The 26,734-nt window shown below is 38.6% G+C and overlaps 4 protein-coding genes across 8 annotated transcripts; 3 read left to right on the top strand and 1 right to left on the bottom strand.

The window, feature by feature from the left end:
- Window positions 1-129: 129 nt before the first annotated feature.
- LOC134882222 (pyruvate kinase PKM-like) lies at window positions 130-7,351 on the bottom strand. 2 transcript variants are annotated; one of them, XM_063909835.1, is made up of 11 exons: window positions 7,277-7,351; window positions 5,655-5,835; window positions 5,438-5,529; window positions 4,117-4,248; window positions 3,807-3,993; window positions 3,418-3,688; window positions 3,180-3,330; window positions 2,946-3,098; window positions 1,786-1,952; window positions 850-1,031; window positions 130-692 (listed from the first exon to the last, which is right to left on the bottom strand). In XM_063909835.1, the coding sequence occupies exons 2-11, from the start codon at window positions 5,803-5,805 to the stop codon at window positions 586-588; spliced, it is 1,593 nt and encodes a 530-aa protein (XP_063765905.1). In that variant the 5' UTR covers window positions 5,806-5,835; window positions 7,277-7,351; the 3' UTR covers window positions 130-585. The 2 variants fall into 2 exon arrangements, with proteins under 2 accessions (XP_063765905.1, XP_063765912.1); XM_063909842.1 differs by having other exon boundaries at window positions 7,281-7,300.
- Window positions 7,352-11,448: 4,097 nt separating this feature from the next.
- On the top strand, window positions 11,449-17,840 carry LOC134882201 (protein mono-ADP-ribosyltransferase PARP6-like). Of its 3 annotated transcripts, none has more exons than XM_063909815.1 (23): window positions 11,449-11,631; window positions 11,834-11,889; window positions 12,102-12,179; window positions 12,762-12,856; window positions 12,949-13,009; window positions 13,108-13,198; window positions 13,284-13,350; window positions 13,725-13,874; window positions 13,962-14,091; window positions 14,240-14,371; window positions 15,204-15,299; window positions 15,401-15,493; window positions 15,576-15,701; window positions 15,817-15,882; window positions 16,025-16,092; window positions 16,206-16,254; window positions 16,357-16,469; window positions 16,578-16,650; window positions 16,812-16,881; window positions 17,011-17,090; window positions 17,171-17,234; window positions 17,325-17,409; window positions 17,524-17,840. In XM_063909815.1, exons 2-23 carry the CDS (start codon window positions 11,857-11,859, stop codon window positions 17,618-17,620), a joined length of 1,917 nt encoding a protein of 638 aa, XP_063765885.1. In that variant the 5' UTR covers window positions 11,449-11,631; window positions 11,834-11,856; the 3' UTR covers window positions 17,621-17,840. The 3 variants fall into 3 exon arrangements, with proteins under 3 accessions (XP_063765885.1, XP_063765876.1, XP_063765894.1); XM_063909806.1 differs by having other exon boundaries at window positions 12,747-12,856; XM_063909824.1 differs by lacking the exons at window positions 16,357-16,469; window positions 16,578-16,650 and having other exon boundaries at window positions 12,747-12,856.
- Window positions 17,841-19,538: 1,698 nt separating this feature from the next.
- On the top strand, window positions 19,539-20,156 carry LOC134879825 (ribonuclease P protein subunit p25-like protein). Its single transcript, XM_063906355.1, has one exon. It carries the CDS (start codon window positions 19,539-19,541, stop codon window positions 20,154-20,156), a length of 618 nt encoding a protein of 205 aa, XP_063762425.1.
- A 1,197-nt stretch (window positions 20,157-21,353) lies between these two features.
- LOC134858343 (cytochrome c oxidase subunit 5A, mitochondrial-like) lies at window positions 21,354-25,220 on the top strand. 2 transcript variants are annotated; one of them, XM_063874184.1, is made up of 5 exons: window positions 21,354-21,521; window positions 22,965-23,081; window positions 24,367-24,488; window positions 24,600-24,716; window positions 24,807-25,220. In XM_063874184.1, the coding sequence occupies exons 1-4, from the start codon at window positions 21,449-21,451 to the stop codon at window positions 24,711-24,713; spliced, it is 426 nt and encodes a 141-aa protein (XP_063730254.1). In that variant the 5' UTR covers window positions 21,354-21,448; the 3' UTR covers window positions 24,714-24,716; window positions 24,807-25,220. The 2 variants fall into 2 exon arrangements, with proteins under 2 accessions (XP_063730254.1, XP_063730263.1); XM_063874193.1 differs by having other exon boundaries at window positions 24,600-24,720.
- Window positions 25,221-26,734: the final 1,514 nt, after the last annotated feature.

The following is a 26,734-nucleotide window of genomic DNA, read 5'->3' as shown; positions in this document are numbered from 1 at the left end:
TGTCGTCACCCCACTGGCGCCATCTAACGGTTAAGGCATAAAATAATCCACTTTAAAGGAAGACAAATCTTTATCACTGGAACAATAATCTCAGTTTGGTGTGTTATTATGAGAGGAAAACAAACACAGTTGACTCAAGAATTCATTTTAATGGACAGGAACCTGGTCATGCCTGAACCAACAAGCATGAGACATGGAGAAGACAATAGCAGTACATAACCTTGGATGATTAAAGAATGAAAAACCAAGGAAATTACTAAAATTGTAGCCTACTTTACAGTGCATGCAGAGGAACGCTTATTTCCACACTGTTCAACATGAAGGCCAATGCTTGACAGAAGAGTTTCCACTACAACGGTTCATTCTCTGGCAGCAGGATTTAGACAATAAATTACACAGAAGGATGTCTGGAATCTGGGAGTTACTGTCTGTAATCGACACATTCAAAAGTTCTTTTTTTTGGAGCAGACTTGTTTTGCATTTCTGTTATTGATGAAGAACAGCAGAAACGAAAAGTCTGACACAGGGGGAGGCAGGTTACAGAAGAGGGGATGGGGAGCAGTTACTAATTTCCATTGATGAAGTTCAAGGCACCAACACGACTCTCATAGTGTTGGTGTAACCGGTACCTGGGCGCCAGCCAGTCACAACAATGGCAACATCACCGGCCTTGAAGAATTTGCGGTGCTTGCCTACAGATAGAGAAAAGAGAAGCGTTAATGGAAAAATAAGGATTCAGTTAGTTAAATATAAAGCCCTGGCTCTTGACCTACTAATAGTTTTACTTAACTATAAAATAATAAATCTTCTTTGTTGAGAATAATTCTAAACGAAAAGAGCACTACTCACCAACTTCCAGGGCAAAGTTCACGCGCAGGTCAACATCCTCGGCCCAGACGTCGTTGGCGGGCTTGGTGTAAAGCACAGGGTAGATACCGCGATACAGGTGAGCCTGGCGGGCGGTTGTGCCACAACGGGTCACGGCCAGGATGGGGGCACGGGGCCTGTACCTTGACAGCATGTGAGCAGACCTGAAAAGAAATAAAAACTAAATGTATAAATACAGATTTTGGTATTTCAACCTCAATTAAAAAAGGAGTGCAAAAAAAACCTAGACCTGTAATATATTATTCTCTGGTCACAAGGGCAGTGGAAACAAGTAGCAAAGTGCAACATAGACATATAAAGTTAGTTATTTTGATTGATTTGGTTCACATTTGTCACATTCAGCAACTAACTAGCAAATTAGTTATTCACCTAAAGTATTTTCTCCAACTCCTGAGAGAATATTTGACACTTTAGCGGCTAAAAGCAACACTATGACTGGCACAGTACAGCACAGTAAGGCAAAGCAGAACAAATGTGGGTAGGCCTGCTAAAAACAATAAGCTGAAAGTAGTCATGTGATCTATTGTTGTCATGGAAATATTAATTATAGCTGATTAATTAAACCCTTATAATAAATGAATCCATCCAGCTGTCAGTAATACGTGTTCTGTATCATGTGTTGGGAGGATGAACTCCTGTTTGGACAGGAATGTTGAGGGAGTTAAAATTAGCTTATGAAATGTCAGGGTTCGTATCTCAGAAGGTCATAAATGGAGCACAGATTGTGTGTGCCGTAATATTTGGCACACTTCATATGAGGGCTTCTGTTAGGGAGGGAGGCGCGAGAGATGGTACAATGCACCACTTCCTTTGCTCACAGTGAGCGCCATCTATGATAATATGAGTCGGAGCCTTACAGAGGAGATTACACTGATGGACTTTTTATTTGCGTCTCACCTGCCAGACTTGGTGAGCACAATGATGGCACTGGCGCAGCACTTGAAGGAGGCCTCAACGGCACCGATAGCGACGGTCTCTGTGGGGTCACGGGTCAGATGAGAGGTGCGACGGAGCTCCTCAAACATCTGCCTGTGGAACATGGCTGCCTCGGCTTCACGGGCAATCTGAACACGTGAACATATATCAAATTCAGCTTGCAGTCACACAGTCGGTTTCCACTGAAGGAGTTAGTTTGTATTTTAAAAGACAAAACAAAGGTGCATTTAACTACAGTGCAGAGGTATTCATACCTGAAAGCACACTGAGACATGAAGCTAAACAACAGCGACGGCCATGACGTCCAGGGACTGTTGCTGTGCATTGCAGATCCTCAGACACATGCTAATTGAGTAATATGAACACACACAGAAAGCAGATGGACAGAGGGAGGGGAGTGCAACAGGGATACACAAAGCAAGTTGAACAAATACTAAACAAGCTGTTAGTAAAATCCAAGCTGGTGCCATAGATGTGCTCGCAATATGAAAGCTACTTCATTCTTCATCATTTAGAAATACTTCACTCACCACACAGAAGATGTTACATTCATTATCTTTATATCTACTGTTGCAAGTTATACATTTTGTTAAGTTATTTCATCAATGTGTTGTTTAATTGTTTATTATTCATGACTTTGATCATGCACTTTGCGGAACCTTGAGGTATTTAGACTGATTTGACAATTCAGGGCAACATTCCTTTCCTTATATATAAGTGCAACAAGAAAACTTCAGGTCTGCACAAAATAGTGTGTATATGTACAGAGTCAAAGACTACCAAGCTATCAATTAGCATATAATGCTTAATCTTGTGTATTTGGAAGCGTTAGTCATTGTACTACATTATGGTTTGGCAGCCTACTCTAAACAATATGAGATGTCAGACTTTCCTACGGAACTGTGATGTACCACATGCCACACAAAGTGTTAGAGAGCTTTTAACTGATAATGAAGGCCTTCTAACAGCCTGCAACACATGAACAGATCAACACTCTGCAGTTACAAAACTAACCAAAACGTGCAGAAACACTGTTATACTTTTAACATGACAATGACATATGACACTATTTAACACACAATATAACACTGAGGGATACTACCAATCAATGGCTCTCTTACCCTGTGCTGTGTGCGGACGGCTTCCAGGGGATAGTCTCCCTTGGCAGTCTCACCGCTCAGCATGATGCAGTCGTTGCCGTCCAGGACAGCGTTGGCGACATCGCTGGCCTCAGCGCGAGTAGGGCGGGGTTTCTTGGTCATACTCTCCAGCATCTGAGTAGGAAAAAGACTTGTTGAAACTCTTTTCTTTAAAAAATGTTTCTACTAAACAGTGGTTCTACTGATGTCACAGACCTGTGTGGCACAGGTGATGGGCTTTCCGACTCTCATGCACCTGCCGGTCATCATCTTCTGGGCAAGGAAGACCTTCTCTGTTGGGATTTCAATGCCCAGGTCCCCGCGGGCAACCATGATACCATCGCTAGCCTCCAGGATCTCATCAAATCTATCCGACAAAAAGGAAACAAATTCAGCTCAACAGTTTTCCAAAGATTCAGATCCGTCAAATCTGGACTGTTTGCAACCTGCCCACCTGCGCACACCCTCGTGGTTCTCCAGCTTGCTGATGATCTTGACGTCCTTGCCCTTCTCACCAAGAGCTTTCCTGACGGCTTGAACATCAGCAGCCTTACGGATGAACGAGGCGAACACCATGTCCACACCCTGCTCCACGCCAAACTGCAGGTCCTGGATGTCCTTCTCAGACAAAGCAGGCAGGTCGACGGCAGCTCCGGGCAGGTTGACGCCCTTCTTGCTTCCGAGAGTACCGCCGTTCTCAATGCTGCACATCAGGAAGTCGCTTCCTAAGGACATACAGAATGAAGTGTATTTTATTTTCAACCTTTAAGCAGAAAGGTGAAGGCAAAATCTGCACGAAAGGCAGACAAGATTAAACAAACAGATGATTGATTGTGTGCTTACCAACTTCCTTAACCAAGAGGGAAATAAGACCATCATCAATGTAGATGTGGCTTCCGACCTGCACAACCTTGGTGATGTTCTTGTAGTCGAGCCAAAGAGTTGTCTCGTCACAATTCTCCATGAACTTGTCGTCCATGGTGAGCTTGATCATTTCTCCCTTCTTGAGCTCAACCTCCTCAGTGCCGCTCTAAACAAGAGCAGGAAGTAAAGCGTGTTGGTGGAAAAATTGTTGCATGAAACCTCTACATGATTATTTACGATAAATCTCAAATGGCCTCTTTGGAGACTTTGTTATTTGAAAAGAACTTACTCCCTTGATAAGGCCGGTCCTGATTTCTGGTCCCTTGGTGTCCAGAGCGATGGCCACGGGTCTGTAGTCAGCAGATCCAGGAACAAAGCTCTCAGTTGCCTCACGGACGTTCTTGATGGTCTCAGCATGGTACTAAATGACATGAAGTGTTTAACAAATATTATGACAAAAAAATAAAAGGTGAACAAATTGACATGGTGTGAACAAAGTCACAACCCTTGTTTTATGAAGTTGTAGAAAGATTATCTCTAGATGTTTGAAATTCTTGAAATGAATACAACAACTGGTGGACAAACTTGGTCACACAGTCGCAAGGACAGCACGACACTGGTTTACATGACTATGTGCAGTAAATCTTGAATGACAACTGGAACACATATGTTGCCATTTCCCCATACATAAATAGCTGCTGACAGATTTTCTAGGATGGCATGAATAGTTTCCAAAAATAGACAAGCTGCAGCCGTTAAACCTTGTCTTTAAATTAACAAATAATCACTAAATACTCCATGGGATAGACATGAAGAACTTGTGTGCTGTCTGTCTGCAGTAAATGCATTCTACTGGATGCTGTCAACAGTCATAATGAACACTTCCCTGTGGTATCACTACCTGCCTTTAACTCACAGTGTTGCTGCCAGACTCTCACAGAAAAAACTATTTATATCCGTGCTGACACCTGACACACCATTGAGACCAAGGTCAGATTTATTTTGCATTTCACCTAACAAATCCACAAAATCTCGATTTTCTGGAGTCACATTTATCCATTTAATTATTTGATTGTTGCTGAAAACCAACAGACTGGAAAGACTTCAAAAGCAATTCTTGAGCAATTTTGAGAGTTGATTAAGTTGAGAAAAGCACTGCGTTTAATAGTTGAAGATCAAAATATAAACTGCGGGTGTTCACATTACAGCTAAGGATAGTTTTGAAGGCGAACCCACTCAGGTGACAGGGAAAAAGGTAAGGAAGCATGTCTTTTAAAGGTGAAGGGTGATAAGTATAAGGCCAAAGAGCTGGCCGAATCTCAAGCTACATCACAAACCCGGTACCAAAGGGGTGAGTACCGACTCATAGATCACATTACCGCCACAGACAGCTACCAGGACACAGGAGTAATGTCACAGTGATGGCTGCAGCTCTAAAGGGCAAGTACACTTTGAATCATGACTGAAACTAGAAGCTACAACTGTACTGCTCAGGGTTTAAACCCTGCACACTAGAATCAGTGATGGTACTATTTGGGATTGTGTGGTGCTGCAGGCTGGAGTTTTGAAGATGCAAAAACTTAAGAATAGTTCTCTCATCTTTGTCTCACCTCATGTGTGCCATGAGAGAAGTTCATTCTTGCAATGTTCATCCCAGACTTGATCATTTCCTTGGACATGTCCACAGATCGGGAGGCAGGTCCTGCATCAAGACAGATGAATGAATACAAGGCTTAACATGATGTTTGTCAAATACAATAAAATACTATTTGTTGTCAAGAGAATGTGACATGAGAAGAATTAACAGGGTTTGTTAATGAGTCTGACCGATTGTGCAGATGATGCCAGTGTTGCGAGACACAGCCGGCTCAGAGTCGATGTCCAGCAGGCACATGTGCTCAATGAAGGTGTCCGCCATCGCAGCATGCATCTGCTGCGTGTGAATGATGGAAGAACCCATATCCTTTGTCTTCGACATGACTGGATCTGTGTCTGCAGGAAAATCCCTCTGGAGACCGATGAGGAAACAAGAATGATGATTGATTAGTACCTAACAACTTGACCTTTGACATGTATTCAATAGGCTTTGCAGGAGTTTTTTTTGGGCTACAGACAGAAGATCTTACAGGTGATTACTGTAAGGTGTGGTCTAAATATTGAAACAATGGCTACTGAAACATAGATTTGAAATAAACGCTATTAAGGAGAAACATTATTGTAAGAATATCCATCTAAAAAGTCTGTGGGAAATTAGAAACTAGAGTAAGATCAATGAACTAAATGGAAAAGTACACACTTGTAGGAAAGTGTGACCTCTACAGAGTGACAGTGTGAGCTGACCGGGCAGCTTGGGCAGAGTAACAACAACAGCAGTGCCTGCCTGACTGCACTCTCCACATTCCAGTGGGAGTTTATGTACCACTGAAGAAGAGGAGCTGGTCACTTGACAGAGGCTAAAGGTGATTCACACGCATGAACAATAAGTCCACAAGGAAGTCGAAAAACATAATTTGTGTTGTCTGAGGTGCAATGCTGTTTGAGAATCCAAACAACGCACATTAAAAGGTCAAAGCAGCAGTTATCAGGATTCAGCTTACAGTCCGATGTAATAGAGCTATGCAACATGCATGACAAATGTGTGCTGGCATGGGAACATAGTGGGTGTGTGTGCTGGGACACCATTCCTGCCCCAGCATTCACCTAAAATAACACAGCAGCTGAGAGCATTATGGACTATAGAAACATATCAGGAAAAATGACTAAATACATCAAAACTACATGATGAAAGGCTGGGGTCTTTCTGTATATATAATCCATATAAGACAAATTCAAAGCCACCATGCTGCTATTTACAAGTAATGTATTCCACAAAATGTTGCATATTGTAACAGAAACGTATTAATAAAAGAAGTAGAAGAAATGTTTAAATCACGAGTAAATGCTCATACTTTTAGCTACTAATTATTTCATTAGGGACGTTTTTTCTTTAAGAAACATACGGTTCAAAAACAAAAATATGTCAATATCTGCACCAGAAACAAGTTACAATTCAGTAAATGGACAGGGGACAGATAAATGGATGAAATAAACAAATACATAAGTACAAAACAAATAGAGAGCTGTATGGGGTATTACCCCATACAGTGTGCATAAAGGAGCTGTGTGTGCAAACCAGTGCACTCTCTCCATATACAGGTCAGATACAGTTAGGCTTATTCGTGAATTTGAAATACTTCAAAGTAATTGATGCATGATTATAATGATCATGCATACTATCTTTAAATATATTCACAAAAAGTCACGTGGAGATAGTTTAAGTAACAGTTTGATCAGTAATTGAAATCCCTTTTTAAACAGAGAGGAAATTATAAATTGATTTAAAAATATTCAAAACTAACATAACCTATACTCTCCTCTTTCTCTCTTATAGTCTACTTGCTGCTACTCACCTACTGGGTGAACTTTGCTGGACCAAGACGACCCTCTTTGCCTGGCGCGACAGTTTTTATCCCCCACACTAACCGGAACTACTTTCTTGTGAGAACGATGTGCGGGGAGACGCGATATAGTGCGCGAGATTTAACGCGTGGTTTACAGTTTTTGACAGGGAGTTAAACGTGCGTTTTTTACACGGACGTTGTTTTATAACGAAATGATATGATACAATGTGCAATTAGCATTAAAATCACACGAAGTGGATACACATAGCGCAGGTGTGAGTGTTGTTCGCCTGGCCAATCACAAAGCTCTGCTCGCTTGGGACATTATTATGGTCTTGAATCACCTTAAACAGGACGAGGAGCAGGAGGACTTGTAACCTAGACTGTGTACTTTACAAAGAAATACAAATAAATAATATAAAAAGCATATACTACTAACCTACTACTATGTGTCTCATTTTCTTGCTGTGTGACTATCATTGTTATTATTATGGTTTTATCTTAAGGAAAATCCTTTTGCATGTTTTAATATTTGATGTTTATTTTTTTAATGGTTGTTTGTGTACTTTAAAACCCAAGAAATAGATTTAAAAACATTTGTTTAATTACATGGCTAACATGACACCAGATCATGCTTTTAAGTTAAAAGAAAGTACATGTTTTGAAAACTGTACATGACATTTTTACAAATGTTGTTTATTTTTCAAGACCCGGCTTTGCTTCAGATGCTCATATGATACAGCTTTGTCATGCTGTTGTCATTTGTTAAATATATTGAAACTTGTATCTCAGATGCATTGAGCTTTTTTTTCTCTGTTTATGATTCACATTATTTATTTATTGAATTACATTTTGCCCTCCTTTGTGGTTGCACCATGATCTCCTTTTTTGAAAAAGCTTCTATCGTTTTTCATTTATTGGATTTGGAAGCATATATATATATATGTATATACTATATATACTATATATATATATAGTATATACTATATATATATAGGCTATATATATATAGTATATACTATATATATACATATATATATATATATATATATAGTATATATATATAGCCTATATATATATATATATATATATATATATATATAGTATATAGTATATATATATTGTTTCATGAGGTTAGCATGGGGGGGAGGGTATATGCCTGTCATCATCCTCATATGACAGTCCTATTGCATCCACTTAGAGCTTGATATTCAGCAATCATTTTTCAAAAGAAGAAGAAAGGTGCAGCAAAGTTGATGATGAGATGTACTTAGGGGTATGACAGTTGATGAGTCAAAAGCAAGAGTAAATGCTTGCAGTGATTGAAACCTATTTTCAACCTACTGTATGTCTTATACAGGTGCACTAATGTATATCTTACACTGAGTCAAGTATAGTAACACATGACACACTTCCACTAAAGATAGTGTTCTGTAAAGATATACTGTAAATGCAACCCCACCATATGTCTGGTTGTCACTATGTCAATTTATGCATGATAAGTATATATAGTTGAACCATGTTCGGCTTCATAGCCTGAGGAACATATTAGGAACATACTGTTCCTAACATAGGAGCCAACCAGTGATATGTTTAATATTTATATGCAGTCCCTTCGATGTTATTTATTTCAATGTGCAGTCTCAGCCCAAATATGTATGCATAATGATAGGGGTGCTCCATTTTTTATTCTGTCTAAATCATTTTTAAGATGCATGCTATTTTAACATTACTGCAGGTTATAGCCATTGATATTATTATATTTTAAGAATAGGATTCACGTTGGCTCATCTGCAGCAGTTGTTTAATAAAATAATAATAATAAAGTCAGCTATTTACTTTGAACTCTTAAATTTTTTAAACCAACCTCATAAAATGCCCTTAATAGGGCCAGGTTCCTCACAGCTAAAACAACAAATAGTGTTAAATAAACCTTTAGAGCCTAAAAAGCTGTTAACAAGATATCAATAAACATATTTTACAGTGTACTATGATATTTGAGGAGCTGGAAATCTAAACCAACTTCTCACCTCATCCATGAAGGTACAACCCAAAGATGGAATGAGAGCAGGGGAGCCAACGGCTGCAGAGACATGCATCAGCCCTCAGTCCTGCTTGTGTTTGGTTTTGACACATTTACAACATCAAAGCAGGAAATAACAAGTAATTGTGTTCATATTACACTTTAAAATAATACAGTAGTTTCACATATATTCCTCATTATTTCACAACATTTAAACAATTGATGTTGGTTTTCTATTTTGGAAAAGTAATACACATCTTATCAATGTCCTTAATCCATGCAACATACTCATTCTGATAAGGCATTCAAGTACAATCAGGACAGTATGCATGCAAACATACTCATTTGTTTTATTTGCCAGTGATGGACACTTTTTCCCACAATGCAAAAATAACAACGTAACTCGAGTTGCAAAACATTATAAGTCATTGTAAATGTTAAGTAAAACACTGTTGTACACACCCAAGAAAACAGACAAAATATGTAGGAAATCTCTGGGAAAACCTTTGTTCATTGTTCCATTTATTTATATATTCAAAATCATCATTCAGGGTATCTCTCATCGGAAATAATGTTGATGTACGGAGGTGAGAATGACACAGAAATACAAATGAGATTTTTTTTTTTTAGGTAAATAAATGCACACTGATGTACAATCACTTACTCTTGTTTTAGTAAATAGCAGTCTATATGCCATTAGTACAGGACATACTGTCCATCTGTACCCCCCCCCCCCCCCCCCCTCTCCCTCTCCCTCTCTCTCTTCCTCTCAACAACAGCTCTCTCTTGTGGATGACTGATTGAAGTGTCTTCTTGGCAATAGTGTGATCCTGCAGGATATGTGCTGAATTGTGGAAATTATATTAGGATGCTCTTCATGACAACAGTAATTGCAATGTCAGGTCAAAACGCTTTTTCCCCCTTTCCTTTAGTTACAATGAGTGCAATGAATATGCACATATTAAACTAAATAAATGAGTTAAACATACATTTAAATTAAAATGTCAGAATTTTAAGGACTTTAAACCATTATATTCAGATTTTCTAAATCACATAATATTTTTTTCTCGACTTTATTAAAAGGTTTATTTGGATATTGTCTGTGTGTCTATATGATTTAATCCTGTCTATGTAAGGAGGGCTAGCTTTCTGGGGTTGTCGGGTGGAAGGCCTTATAACTGGATGTCCCAGTTTCAAATCCAGCTTGGGACATTTGTTGCTTCTTATACCCCTATTTCCCTCGCTTAATATCTACTGTTGTCATGAATTTAAATGAAACGAAAGATATATAGAGATATCTTAATCTCAGTAGAATATCCTTTATAATTTAAGGAGTCAACATTCTGTATTTATGATAATGCTCAATCTTGACCACTTGGTTTCTATACAACAGATGCATTATATATTTATAGATGTATGTAGCTGGTTGCTGTGGAAATCTGATCCCTATACAATGCACTGTGAACCTGTTGTTCATTTATCTTCTGATGCCTGACAGTTAAGGCCTAAAACGCTCAGACATAACAGTAGGTGTATCAAATGAGAAGTGGGTGGATACAACACAAAGACAACACAATATAATACCAAGTGTCTGAGGTGTGTTGGCTTACCTCAGAAGAAATGTAATCTGCTTTATGTTCTCACTGTTCATGCACAGCCTTGAAAGTGGTGGTATTCTGTAAAGTATAGGGGTGCATGCTATAGTGCCTACCCACTATAAATAAACACAGCCACATAACCATCACCTACTCCAGTCTAAGTGGATTATTCTGGGAAAGCACTTGTTGAGAGAAGACCTGCACAGATGTATGCAGTCCTAGAAGTGTCTAATCTGGCCAGACTGCAGAGCAGCAGGTGACGGCCAACAAGGGTAACTGCCGATTAAGGTCAGACTGAGGCACAACTTCACCCATATCACCATCGTTTAAATGCACCATCAGGGCCCTTTTATATCATAGTCTTTAAACTGATTCATGAATCTGACTTTAAAAAAAGTAGGTCTCTGTAAGTGTGCATCAAAGCAAGGACTTGGCTTGACTGATCTGCAGGTCTTGTCCTCAGCCTCTCCCCTCTCTGGACCAGGTTCAGCTGATCAGGTGGTTGGTATCAGCAGCCAATCACGTGAGTCTGAAGTCTAAGACTGAACATGTAGGACTTCCTGCTGTCCAAAGGCAGGTGGAGAGCCAAACACACACAGCAAACAGAGCAATCAAACAGGAATATTCATTGTTTTTTGTCGTTTGATCGTCACACATGGACCTGAGAGTTCATTTTTTATACCATCACCTTGTTTCTTCAATTGGAATATGTGGAAACTCCATGTTTTTTTTGGGAAGGAAAGGTAAAGACTTAACTTGTTGCAGTCTTTTGAATGATTGTATTTGTATTTTCAATTATAGATGCTCAGACAAAGGGAGGTAATTAAAAAAAACATTTGTATTCAAAGGTATAAAGATTAAATTGTGAAAAGATACTGAGAGCAGTTTGTTCATTTTGGTAAATTGTATCTGAAGTCAAATATGCTTTTCCAACATTACTCAAAGTGGGGGAAGCATACTGTTGATTGATGCTGGAGAAGTGCCAAACAACTGAACACATGGTGAGTCTACAACCCTCTTCTACTCATATTATATAACCTTCTTTGTGACATCTGAAATCATCCGCCATTTAATTTCATTCGGTCAGAATTTTGATCTGTATACATTATAAAATCAGTGTCAGTGTCAGCAGCATGGTAAGTTTTGGAAAGACAGGAGGAAGTAATTAGTGGAGAAGATCTTTTGATTGACAGTTTTTCCCATTACCCGACAGGAGACGGGGTGCCAGCAGGAGAGAGATAGCCAAACTGATGAGGACAGTGACTCAGAGGAAATCCTGTGTGGAGTTCATGTAAGCATTGTATTGAATGTTATTTAAGCACTAACACAATTATCGTTTTTGAAGCATGCAGCTTCAACAGACAAATAGATAACAAACAAGTATTAAATACTGGATATCTCACAAACAAATCATTATGTTGTTCTATGAAACACTCTTTATACACATGAACAGAACAAGCAGGTTTAAACTATGTTGTTTTGACTAAATATGTAAAGGCTTAAACTTAAAAATCTGGACCCTAACTTCCTAACTCAAGGTTACCACTTACTAGATGTCTACAGGACTTCCAACAGTATCATGGGGCCTCCAACAGCATATGGAGTTAATAACATGACATACATTGATTAAAAGTTCCTTATATTTGCTTACAAGTAGTAAGTGCTACAGTTAACGGTTTTTAAGGGGCCTATAAATGATACAACGAATAAAGGCGTTGATGAAAATAAAATGCAACCAACATTGTATATCTTAAGGAGGCGTATAATCCTTTTTCTAAGCCATTGTTGTATGTGACTGGTTTAATCCCTCGCCCCCCCACAGTGCTGAGTTGTTTGGGCCATGAGGAAAGTGTGTTAGTATTTGTCTCGGCAGGAGAGCTGTGCCACCGACCTGACTCACCACCCTCAGCTGGATACTGACATAGACGCAGTCAAGACTTTGTATTCAGACTCTGCAGTCTCCATCAGGTCAGGATATCTTTTGTTATTCATGATCTTTGAAGTATCTCTGCTGCTTTTCTACGTTGTTAACTGTCCATCTACTTTTCTCCTTCTTTCAGGGAGTATGTGTCAATTGAAGAAGTGGATGTTGACTTAAACATAAATGCCAACATTTTGGATGTATGTTAACTTACAACACACTCAATTCAAGGAAACTATACTTTGTTGTTGTGGCATGTTGGTGTGTTTAATATGCTTGTGTTGTTTGGTGTCTAAAGGAGGATGTAGCCAAGGCCTGGAGGATTAACCCATCAGATCCCATTGTTATCCGTCTGCACTTCTCTTCGTCTCAGTATCTGGATGGGCCTGGTGAGCATCAACAACACTGCTGCAAACTAGATTGACTATAAATAAATCAATGTAACTCCTGATTAAGTGTTAATTCTCCCAACAGCACCTTCAGTTGAAGTCTTTCAACCGTCCAACAGAGATAATTTCAGCCTGAGGAAGCAACTACAGAAGTAAGGCTTATCAACACAGATTGTTGGCTTTTAATTTATGTAAAGATGTTATTACTTATATGACCAAAAACAATGAGTTTTGGCAACAAAATACTCAGAGTCAGATTTTAAAAAACACCATGGTTTGGGTTTATATAAACAGTTTCTCTGTTTCGTAACAAAGGATAATTAGCTAGTACGGCTAATAGAGGTTGAGTATAGTAGCATTGGTGATCAACCTTGTGAAAAGATGATAAGGGTTTTCTAAACATCCAACTCATATCTATGAGGCTAATAAACATACAGGTACATCACATGGGCTAGTAACATCTACAGCCTTCTATAGTAAGCTTTTCCAGAATGGCTCAAACCAACCCTTTATTTCTGTTCCCCAGTATCCTCACAGTCTTCTTATCTCAGGAGTGGAAACATTTGACATGTGAGAGCATTGTGGTCCGGCAGAAGAGAGGACACAGTTGGTTCAGGTCAACTGGAACCATCAAGAAATTCCGTGCAAGACTCAGCATCTGGCTCACAAAAGCAAAGTATGTGACAGTCTGATGAATCCAGCAGTTGTGCTGCTGAGTCAGTCTGATTCGAAGTCTCTGTTCACTGTTCTTCACTGTGAGCAGATCCAGTGAGCTCCATGAACGTACTGTGAAAGGGAGAATAATTTCACCAGCGATGAAAATAAATCATGCAACTTCCTACACCATCAATAATCCCCAAGGAGATCTCTTCACCTACACACCCAGTGGAAAGGTGAATTTTAAGCAATCATCTGAGAGATTATCTTGGGTATATTATGGTTACAGCTATATTGAAAACATCCTTTCAATGTTTTTGTTGCTCCTAGTAAGTATGGCTTATGTAGGTTTTAACCGAGGTGTTTGTGTTTCTTCTCTCACAGAGGGTGGTGGTGTCTGCGGTGAAGTCGTCAGCACAGCTCAGTACAAAACAACTGATAGAGCTGCTTTTTTCCACCCAGGCCATCAAGCACTGTAAGACCACTCCAACTCTGCAGCATGGCTTCTTGGTGCAGGTAAAGTCAAATACTACTCTGTGAGAGAGAGGAAGACTAAAGAGAAGCCGACTTTGCCAACTAAAATCATGTCTAGGGCAGCACAATGGTCAGGGACGGGATTGCAAACTTGGACTGATAGCACACCACCTGATTTTACTACACTCTGTGCAGTAATCAATGATGGGTCAGATAACTTTGAAATGTAATAAGTTACTGAGTCCATGGCCAATTTTATAATGAGTAAAATAATCCATTGTTTTTCTATGCAGACCATACAGAAATATTGCTCTTAAATCTTGAACAAATTGTAGCAGATACAAAAAATCGAGTTACACAAATATCTTTCTTTCTTGATTTTCAATTCAAATAGACTGCAGTTTATATTTTCCACATTAGTTGGACAAACTTAATTCCGCATAAAAGAGAGCACTGACACAAACTACAGGTGTACTGTATGTATTTTACGCACAATGTTGTTTCTTTTTTTTTTCTTACTTTTAACTTTTTTAATCAAAAGGCCACATGGATAACCTCGCTCTTACTAGAGAGGAAACCCCATTTGCTAGAAACACATTTAATGATTAAGTAGTGCCAAAAAGCGCCTTTTATTATTTTATATTTATAAGAGATAATGAAAAGTAGGCCTTGACAATTTTATCAAAGGTAGTCTGGCCAGATTTTAATTACTTGGTTATTTGTTTTAATTGGATTTTGATATCAAGCTAACATGTAATGGCATGGTACTGTAAAAGACATCACAATTTAAATGTCAGGCTTTGGCTCATATGAAGCAGATAGTAAAATTAAATGCATTAAAAACCTATAATGATGTTTATGAATGTGTTGACAGGTGATGACGTATGTGGAGCAGAGACTCCCGACGCTGAATGAGTATTGCGTTGTCTGTGATGAGCGCCACGTGCTACAGAACGGCCCAATGTTAAAGGTACACTCACACAATGAGCTGAAGATTTAGTGGCCAATCTACTGAATAACAGTTGACACAATATATATACTTTTTTACATTTATATATTGTGTGTTTGTAGCCAGCAGTTTGCACCAGAGAGCTTTGTGTGTTTTCCTTTCATACCTTTGGGATTATGTCTGGAGCTACAGAGGAGGTTGCCACTGGTGCAGAGGTAGGTGACACACATACACACATAGGTAGTTTGGGCAATCATAATGTAAGATTGATGCATTTCAGTAATGACTGTTCCACAGGTGGTTGACCTGCTGGTGGCCATGTGCAGAGCTGCCCTTCAGTCTGCACGCAAGAACATCGTATTGGAACCGTACCCTTCGGTTCTTGATCCCTGCAACCCACAAACCCTGGTCTTTAATCCTAAGGTGTCAACTAAATTCATATAATGTTATATAAATGTTTTATTACTGACTTGATTTACAATGAACTACTGAGTCTGAAATTGCTTTTATTCTGAGGGAATAATGTTTTGTCTGACAGAGAAAGAGCTACGACAGGCTGCAAAAAGCGCTGGACAATGTATTGTTAATCAGGAGGATGTCACAGGTGACTGATTTTTTTGTCAGCACTTGTGACACAATCTTTTAAATTCATATTGGGTTCACCGCGTCTCAGAATAATCTGAAAGCTGGTGAATGGTTCTTAACAGTCGCATCACTGCATCACAGATTTATTTGATCCTATCCAGGGTCCATATTCTGAAATAAAGAAGCAGATGGACATGATAGACCCTCTCGCTCATCCCTTACTACAATGGTAAGTGACACAATCTAAACATACTTTTATTCTGTTCAATACATTTTCATAGGTAACCAAATCTAAATGTTTCTTGTACCAATAATATTCAGTTTTTGTATGTTTGACAACAGGATTTTAAAAAGCAACAGATCACACATTGTCAAGCTCCCGCTGGATAGGGTAAGATAGAACTGTGCACAGCAAGAATCTTAGTTGAACATTTTTTATGATAAAAGTAGTTCATTTGTGCTTGTCTTTTTTCCGTCCCTTGGTGCATACAAGCAACTTAAGTTCATGCACACTCCCCATCAGTTCCTGTTGATCAGCAGCCCTCCATCTAAAGAGGCTCACTTTCAAACAGCCAGGGAACTTTATGGAAGCACTTTTGCTTTTCAGTGAGTAAATACAAAGCTGTGCAACTTATACAAAACCTTCATGTCCACCATACATACAGAATGTGATCCCTTCTCCATTCGCTTAGATCCTATTCTCTCTTCTTGCAGTGGTTCCCACATTGAAAACTGGCACTCTATTTTGAGAAAAGGGCTGATTAATGCCTCTTATACAAAATTACAGGTAGAGTATCGACATATCAAAGGGTCTTGGATTCCTTAAGCTACATGAATATAAGCCATTGTATGCCATATCATTTAACAGAAAGTCTTTGTCAGTCTAAGTCAGTTAAACCTATTAAACCATGCAGATTTGAATTGAAGTACCATTGTTTCTTATCCAAGCTTCATGGAGCTGCATATGGGAAAGGCATCTATCTGAGTCCTATCTCGAGCATATCATTTGGGTATTCTGGTATGAATGCACACTATTCTGTACATTTTTAAAATACTTTGCAAAGAAAAATGACTTTTTGTACATAAATTCCTGTAATCTTTTGATTATAGCATGTCTCTATAAAACTGATCCTTCCTCTTTGTGCAGAGATGGGTAAAGGGCGACACCAAATGGACACCAAAGAAGAACTCATAAAGAAATACAACCAAATAAACAAACTCAAACAGGTACAGTCCTGTTTGTCTGGTTGCATGGATATCTTCTTTTTTTGTATTTACTGTTTTTATTTTGTGCTCCCTTGTATTAGGAACCACCAGGTCAAGACAGGTTTCTGCAAAACAGGAACCTAAACTGCATTGCTCTCTGTGAAGGTACATAGATCATCATATTTATTTTAAATCCAGGATTTTAAATTGTAAAAATGATTTTGTTTTACAAATGTTATCTGCATGTCTTGCCAGTCATAACTTCAAAGGACCTTCAAAAACATGGGAACATTTGGGTTTGTCCGATACCAGAGCATGTGTGCACACGCTTCCTCTTTGTGTGAGTCCAGCAGCAGAAACAAAAATACCTGCTCATCCTTTCTGCCTCCCAGAGTTATGATTAATTTCAAATTATATTGCAGGTTTGCACAACATTCTGCTTTGTCTGTTTCAGATATGAGAACGGTCAGGTGGGAGATGTTCACATCGACACTGAGGAGGACAAGATCCACAGGGAAATTTTACAAGTAATTGCTTCAAAGCCATGCTGAGAAAACAAATGCTTTAGACTTCAGTAACTGTAATAATATTAGCTGGAGGAAATAGGTTTGTTTTTTCATGCAGCTGTAAAAGTGTATGCCTTAAATCTCAATCTAAAGCTTAGAATCTTATATAAATATGTCATAAGTTTGTACTGTAAATACATTTTGTACATTTTTATAACCACATTTATTTCAATAAACATCTTTGCATTTTTTTTTCAACAAATAATCAACAGGACCACTTTTTTGCTATTTGTGTAGTATCTGTTTTGTACCACAAGATGGAAGTGTTACCAACAACAACTGCTGAGGGATTTACTTCACAAGGCCAACAAAACCTCACAATGTCATGTTATAGCAGCTATACCTTTTAATGTCTTTAAGTAGAGACTGCCACACTTGTTTAAATTATACCTTATTTTGAGCACATTCAAACTTAAGCTTGTGTTGTTTTCTACCTCTGGGGAAAAAAACACTGCATAACATAACAGACCAGATGTGTCACAGGATTCACGGATTAAAAAAAATCATGTGCTTTAAACCAAAAGAAGCTAAAACTATAAAAAGGATTTGAGTTTTTTGTGGAGCATGCAGTGAATCAACTAAACCACAGACATTATAGAAGTGTCTTTTTAACCACTATTATCATGATGAGGAATCACTGATGGACAGTTAACATGCATTAAATTGACATTCATGGCCAGTGGATTACTCTCTATAGAACCAATTGCCTTTTGTTCTGGTATATATCGACACCCCCGAGAACCACATCTTTGTGCTCACTGTTCGAGTCAGTGAATATTATGGGGTGCATACCATCCTGTGAGGCAGAAATGCAACATTATAACAGTGTACTGGTTCCATATGAGCCCCACAGCTGCCTCCCTGGGCTCTACTCCTGCCAACAAAAGCCTCTTGGAAAAGGCATCTGTTTGCATCTGGATACAGATCTCTTCTTTCATGTTCTTGTTTTATTCAGATTTGGCAAAAAAAAAGAGAAAAGAAATGGGAATGCTCTAAGGTATGATTGTCCTCATGAATGTCAGGAGGTAGGACACACTTTCTGGGTCAAGCCAGCAGGCGATGGACTGAAGGGAGGAGAACTGAAGTCGCTGTAATAGCCCAAAGGAAGAGATTTCTGGAGGACCATATGGCTCTCTGATGATAGTGCAAAGGAAACGCAAACTTGAAAACCATGATATGTTGCCATAGTTGTTATATTATTTCACAATATCTTTAACAAAGTGAGACTTGTGAAATATCTGCAAAAAGCCACATCAAAAGCGTTGACAATCGAAACCAAATCAGTTCAAACAGAGGATTGTTTCAACTGCACGCCTTGTTAAATCTAATTAACTCATGTTTATTCATCTATGTAATTTAAGCATCCACATGGACAAATAAAATCTCTGAGCCCGTCAGGGTTCAACAAAAGCTTCCTTCAAATACCAACAAACTGGATTGTGACAGATATGATTAAATGTTGTGTGTGCCTTTAAGAGCCCTATGTCCCACTCTACATGTCTCTCTCTGAGCCTCATATGTTTGTTGGCATCAGCTGTCCTCAGTGCCGAAAAGAGCAAGGACATCTTTTCCTTCACTTCAATGGGATTAGAGGAAGAAATACCCTCTTCCCACTGCTGGCTGTCATCTCAGTGCTCAGAAGACAAAAAGGAGGAGATGCTGTATGGACAGAAGACAGGAAGAGGACAGGAGAAGACAGAAGTTTGGATTATAAGGCTGACCAGTTGTACATTTCTTATGCAAAATGGGCAACAAATATTTTTCAGATATTGCGGGAGGTATGCAAATAATCCAAGGCTGTAGTCTCAGCAACAGCATCCTGCTCTGTTATTTAACTGCTTTTTAAACAATGAGTGAACCAAGAGGTCAGACGCAGAGTTCAAACGCTACAAGCAGCTCAGTAATGGAACCGCAGTCTGCTTCATCCGACCCTGATGTCCCACCTTCAACTTCGTCTTCAAAGCTTGGCCAGAGCAACTTCAGGAGAGTCAGCCGAACAGAGGAGAACAGTCCATATCCCATCCCTGGCCTAGCAGCAGACATCCTGCACATGCGAGTGAAAGAAGGAAGTAAGATCCGTAATTTGCTGCGGTTTGCAACAGCTCGCATGCAAGGGGAAGAGAAAGACAGCACTGGGACATCACTGAGACAGGTGGTCTTCACTGGCTCAGGAAGAGGAGTCACCAAGACCATCACTTGTGTGGAGATTCTGAAACGGAAAGTAGGAGGGCTCCACCAGGTGTCCAAGCTCTACTACAAGACAGTGAATGAGGTCTGGGAGAGTCCACAGCAGGGAGCCCCAGGTATAACCATGCAGCGGACAGTCCCTGCCATCTGTATCCTGCTCTCTAAAGACCCTCTGGATCCCCAGGAGAATGGATACCAAGCCCCCCAAACCCAGAGCGTCCTCACGGAAGACACAGAGAGACGTAGAGGTCTGATCAGGCCAGCTTCCAGTCCCTCCTCACAGCACACAGCCAAGAGAGCTTGTTTGGATGATTGGAGTGTAGGTTCCCCCTGAACGTCTGGTAAGTCCAACTTCTACAGAGGAGCAACAGAAAGCATCCTGACTGGAAACATACAAACAGGAACAATATACCCATCTATTAAGCATCAGTGATATTAGTGTGCCTGCAAATGGCCAAAAAGCTTGTTCACATGAACCAATGGACTGCAGAGCAGCTTCTTTTCTCAGGCTGTGAGACTCTCCATAATAAAAACATTTCTGTGTTTTTCTTAAGTAGTATAACGGGACTACAAATGGATTTCATTGTGACACCTTGTGTTGCAGATTGACAATAAATGAACATTGATCAAATGGACAAACTGTACTTTGAACTTTTACGTTGGACTTGAAACCTTAATGACTTTGAATTTCAGTTCCAATTTTGAGCTACATCCTGTGAAATATCTGATAATTGAAATATTAAGCCTGATTTGGTTGGTTTTTTTCATGTCTCTTTAGCCGCATATAATTCTCCTGAATATCAAAATCAGAGCTCATCTTATGCAAAAGTTCAACAGTATTGCAAAATACCAGGATTTTCACATGCATGTAAATACAAAGATTATTGTTTGCATCAAAATTCTCTATTCTGTTTTTTATACTTTTGGGAAAAAGTGTATTTTTTACATGAATCAGAGGAACAGCATGTTTTGGTTGGCGATATACTTTTATGATGATGAGATTCCTTTCAAGGGATGTCACCTTTTCATGATGTTTTGGAGTGAGTATATTTATTTTTTGTTTGATTAAAATCCTGTAATGGAAAAGAGTAAAAAAACAGTACATAGTAGAGAATATGATCTTGATCACCGACATTTTTTTACAAATATGTTATTCTATAAATATATAAGCAAAAATGAAAAAAAAAGAATACATTAAAACAGTTTTATAAATAAAAAAGGGGAAATTGTAATATACATAAACATGTAAAATAAAATTCTTTAAACTAAACAGTAATTGCAAATTAAACAGTTTAAGAAGCTGCAGATTTCCTACACAGAATATTTGAAAGTATTTGGGTAATCGGGGGCTTTGGCACGGTAACCTATGGCATGGTGAATTGTATTTTTAAGTGCTTGGAATATTTAATATATTCATAGTTTAACTAAAACTCATGAAAAGGCTCAGCACAGTATTATTTTAGGGTCAATGTCATGGTCAACGTAGGTCATCAAAAGGACAAAATAACATGTATGAGTTCTGCAGTCTGCACATGCGCAGAAGGGGGGTAGCGTACGTGCGGCGCTAAAGCCCTTAGCTTCCTCCTTCAGACTTTCACCGGTGTGTGTAGCTGGCTGACCCGCATCATGTTCAGAGCCGCCGTCCGTCTCTCGTTCTCCGGTGTCCGGAGTCTAACCCGTACACAACCGGGATGTCAAGGTATGTGCTCATCTTGAAATGTAATGTTGTAACTGTGAAAACAATCCGGGCGAAGCTGGAAATCATGTGTGTCCTGACAGCTGAAATAGCTTGCTTTAGCTAACCGGTGCATCTACCAATAAACACGCGGGGATGTCAAACGTGACCATGTTTTACTTAGGTTAAGTACACTTTCGTTCCATACTACCATTACCCTAAGACTCTGAGTAAATGCTGCTGTGTATGTCCCGGTGTTTGGCTTGGTGGTGTCCGTGTCCTTGCTATGACCCGGTTGGTGAGGCTCAACCCGGGCCTGTGGTTCTTCTACTGATGCTAGTTGCTAACATGCTAACTTCTTGATAAGGGTTACTATTTGCCAGCGTTGTTGATATAAATGTATAAAGTTTGCAGAGGTGGGATAAGTACTCAAATATTGCAAGTCTTAAGTAAAAGTAGAGATATCAGAGTGTATGAATACGCTGTTACAAGTAAAAGCACTGCAATCAGTATGTTACTTAAGTAAAAGTACTAAAGTATTGGCGTGAAAATATATTTAAAGAACCAAAAGTACTAATTATGCAGATTGGCCCCTTTCTGAATAATATGCATAACATATATTGAATATAATTATTGATGCATAAGAGTGCTATCAAATCTGGTAAAGGTAGAGCTAGTTTGAATAACCTTGTATAATGCAGGGTAGCTTGTGTATTTACTCCAGGTCTAACTAAAGTCTTATCTAAGTGTTGCTTAATATTTCACATCATTAAACAAAATTTGCAAAGTAACTAAAGGTATTAAATGAATGTAGTGGATTAAAAGTACAAGATTTAACTCTGAATTGTAGTGGAGTACAAGTACAAAGCAGCAAAATCAATTACTCCAGTAAAGTACAAGTCCCTCAAAATTGTACTGCTCTGATTTCTATTACAAGAACCAAAGTGAAATCCAAAATGTCTTGTTTGTCAGACTGCCTTCCTGCTGGTAGGTGTAGCAACCAGGTCACATAAGGACTGGAAGTGAGCCAGCTGCATAACATTGCTAGAATAAAAGGGTCCTTATTCCAATTCACTCCCACTAGATAGATGCCCTTGAATGCATTTGCCCCTCTACGCTACCTTACACAAGCTTTCATTGTGAATGTTTTAAATGGAGATCACTATTTTTTTCACATTATGTGTATGATCTATTTACATTTATTATGACATGATGGTCTATTCTGTCTCTCACACACACACACACACACACACACACACACACACACACACACACACACACACACACACACACACACTTATTGCACAGCTAACATCATTCTTGGGGGAGGTATGTGGAAGTATCTACTCGTATGAAGTTAAGGGACAGAAGGTGTTGTATGCTGTACAGATTGTCTCCTAATGCAAATTTGTGATATACGGTTATATAAATAAACATGACATAACCTTACGTGTTCTTTTCCTGCAGCTCTTTTGGCTTCGAGGTGTTACTCCCATGGAAAGCAAGAGACGGAAGAGGAGTTTGACGCCCGCTGGGTCACCTATTTCAACAAGTCAGACATTGATGCATGGGAGCTGAGAAAAGGTTGGTTTAAAAGTGAAATTAAAAATAGGAAAATAATCTGAGGATCACTGCTGAATCAAAATATTTCATTTTCAAGAAAAATGCCTTACTTTGATAAAACGGTTATTCTTTGCTTGTTATTACTAAAACACAGTTCACAGTGTACTGTATTGTAATAATATTACTAAAGCATAAGAGTTACTAAGTTAGTTTGCTTATTTTATTTCAATAAAATTAGCAGTTATTTTGTGAATGAGCACAATAGCGTATAATTTGATGGGAGTCACAGCCAATGTGTACATTCAACTGTTGGTACCAAAACCTGTTAGATTTAAACCTACCTTAGTCAAAACAATGCTTCCCTTACCATGCTTATTGGTTATGGCCATATCACTGTAAAAATGTGAATGCAGAATATACTTCGTATCACTATTTTGTAGTGTGAACAACTGTGGCGACAGAAGATAAAATGATGACACTGTGATGGAGGTCCAAAGTAGTAAACTCTGTCTCTGAGTGTTTTCAACAGCCGTGCAGGTTTTATAAGAGGATAAACCTGCAGACACATTAACCCTGCACTTCCTGGATTGTATTTCATCATCCTTGTGGTACCTTAGGCATCCTAAATTCTTTCAATGCAGGGTTATTTTTGGTCTGAAGAGAAAACGCACAACGGAATAGAGGATATGAAAAGTAAAATGGGGAAAGGCTCATTGATCAGGCTGGGAACGTGCAGAAATGCCTCTGTGGTCTCTTAGTGGTTGAACATTCAACATATGCAGGAAGTAGTGTTAGAAACAAGATGGTTTGCAGTTTCGCATTGAAAACATTTATAAGCCCAGCTTGTGCATTCAAGAATAAGTTTAGGTCATTAAAAGATAAGAAGCCAGCAACATGTTCATTTGGTTCTCAGTACTTGGCCTGTCTGTGGCTCTCAACCCATTTTTTGTTTTAAGCAAATAATTCTTGATCTACAAGTTACAGTTGCAATATTTTTCGGGCATATATTAATACACATTTACAGTACACACATGCACAAGGGAATAATTTGAGAATGGTGTGTGTGGGATCAGCTCCACTTATGTTCATTGTTATAAAGAAATATGTGGAACAGTAACTGTGTGCCTCACTTACAGAGGTCTTTGATACAGATAAAATACTTTCTGGTAGAATCACTTTAGTTTTGGTCTTATGGGATTTCCTCAAATATGCAAAGTATGGAGTACGGCCGGCCTCTTCAGCTTAAAGCAAAAGTGTTCATTTTGACTTTGTTCTCCAATTTACCAGTTGTAATTCCTTCTTTCAGGGATGAACACACTGATTGGTTATGATCTGGTACCTGAGCCAAAGATAGTGGAGGCAGCACTGAGAGCCTGTCGGAGGCTAAACGACTTGGCAAGTGCCATCCGAATTTTGGAAGCTGTGAAGGTGAGAGATAAAGGGCACCTTCTGTGTTTGATTCGGGGAATATTGCCAACCAGCATCTTTGCAGTTGGTAGTCTCGAGTTAATGATTAATGACTGTTTGACATTTCCTCAGGATAAAGCCGGCCCTCATAAAGACATCTACCCGTATCTGCTCCAAGAGCTGAAGCCAACATTAGAGGAGCTTGGCATCCCTACACCTGAGGAGCTTGGCATTGACAAAGTGTAGAGAGTAGGTATTAAAATTCTCTATTGTCATGTTTTTCCCTACCAGTTTTGTCACACAAGTGCAATTTAATTATTTTTTTAAAATTTATTTCAGATCTAATGAAGGTGCACATCTCCAGGACACATAACCCTTTTACCTAACTGTTGCCCTACATGATACCTGTGATATTTAATTGGGCCTTTAGTAAGTTCTTTTGCTTGTAACATATTGAGGAATTTCATTATAAAGAGTGTATCTTTTAAGTTTCACAAATACCTTGGGATATGTTAAACAGTTTTGAGTACTTGAAGCATTACACTCAATCCATAAGAAGTTGCTTTAATGGAAAGCAGAGCGTCACTCTTCTGGTCGAGTGTGTCCGGACATTTGTGCGAGTCACAGTTTGCCACCAGGGAGCAGCGTTTTCACATGAATGTCAAAATCATTCTACTGTATCAATCTGCATTGCATCTGTTTTCATTTCAGGGAAAATGTAATTGCTTGTAAAATAAAGGTGTTGACATGTCAGATGGTGTTATTATTCACACAAAGGGAAACTAAATGACATCTACACTTATGTAGAAGGTTTTTTTTTTGTGAAGAATAGTACTAATACTCAATTGACCCAGATAAAATATATTTATAGCGGCAAATGGTTCTTATATTTCAGATGAAATCTAGCACTTTTTTTTATAAGGTTAAGCAAAAAAAAGGAAATGAATAGGCTTCTGCTAAAGAAAACAAATAGTTGGATTGTTATTTAAGTTTTGTTTTCTTTTTTGGCAAAGTATTTACCTGCATCCATGGCAATTATTTATTTGAGCAAAGCTGTAGTGCAAGAAAGTTAAAATGGTATAAACAAAGTCAAATTGTGTGAAAAGAAGTGCTCCTATCGTGTCTCTTTTTTGTAACCTTTTGGCCTGCTTATAACGGAGTAGAGCCACAAACTTGGTTTTAAAAAAAAAGAGAATTTTTGCAATTTTCAACATCTCTGATAGTAGATCAGAGACTAGAGATTAATAGACAAGTACCATTAAAATCTGTGATAAAACGGGTAAACCTCCTGTGTGTTAATATAAATTATTCATGCTTTTGTGTTGCATTTATTCCTGTATAAAAATCACATCCAAACTTTATGTAGGTAACATTGTACCTAATCAAAATATCAAAGGCAATTCAAGGGAAAAGGCATTGTTTGTAGTAGTAGTAGAACACATACACAAGATACAATCTGTTAGACTAAAGTGTATTTTATGAACTATTTTAGCTTCAAAAATAAACTTTATTGAACTAAAACCTTTGGTTAAAATAATGCACCCCCTGACAGAATGCCACAAACCCCACTATCAGATTCACTGTTATTATTGTGAATAAGTTATGTGAGTTGTTTCTAAATTGAAACGTCTAAAACTCTCAGAAAACATCTTGAGTTTAATGAAAGACTGAAATTAATTTTTGACTTAAGTTTTTGCTCTTATCCTGTAATTAATCCTCCTGTCATGTCACCCCCATCTGCTCAGGCTTTTTATAGAGTGGCAGGAGTTACTTTAACCAAGATTTCCAGAACTGTCACATGTGGTATTTGGCTGTTCAAAATAGAAGCAGATGTAGCTGTTTGCATTTAGAATCAGTTTTGTTGCCAAGCAAAAGAGCCATATTTATACTGTTTAAGCTCCAACTATTACTGAGTATTACTGAGTCTTACTGCTATACATCTAATTTAATATCAGTTATTTTAAAGATAGACCAGATTGCGGAAATGTAATCTGCATCACCGCAAACAGATTACCGTTGACAGCCAGTTCTACACATCCTATGTTAATCCTGCCTAAAAGAAAAAAGCAGAGTAACTAATGAGCCATGACTTTACAGCCAGAATTCATTTCCATGGATGTTTTCTGCTGTGAAATGTAACCAAACAGGCAGTTGTGAAAAACAAACAGTGTCCTGTGTGTGGGGGTAGAGGTCAGACCCAGTTTGCAATGTTAATGAAGCAGCTTCACATTCAGAGGTTAAAAATACTAAGATCTTGTACTAAGTAA

Source organism: Eleginops maclovinus, chromosome 2 (assembly GCF_036324505.1).
Source record: "Eleginops maclovinus isolate JMC-PN-2008 ecotype Puerto Natales chromosome 2, JC_Emac_rtc_rv5, whole genome shotgun sequence".
Taxonomy (NCBI): domain Eukaryota; kingdom Metazoa; phylum Chordata; class Actinopteri; order Perciformes; family Eleginopidae; genus Eleginops; species Eleginops maclovinus.
Note: the sequence above shows the minus strand (reverse complement) of the source record. Positions and strands in the feature narration are given on the sequence as shown.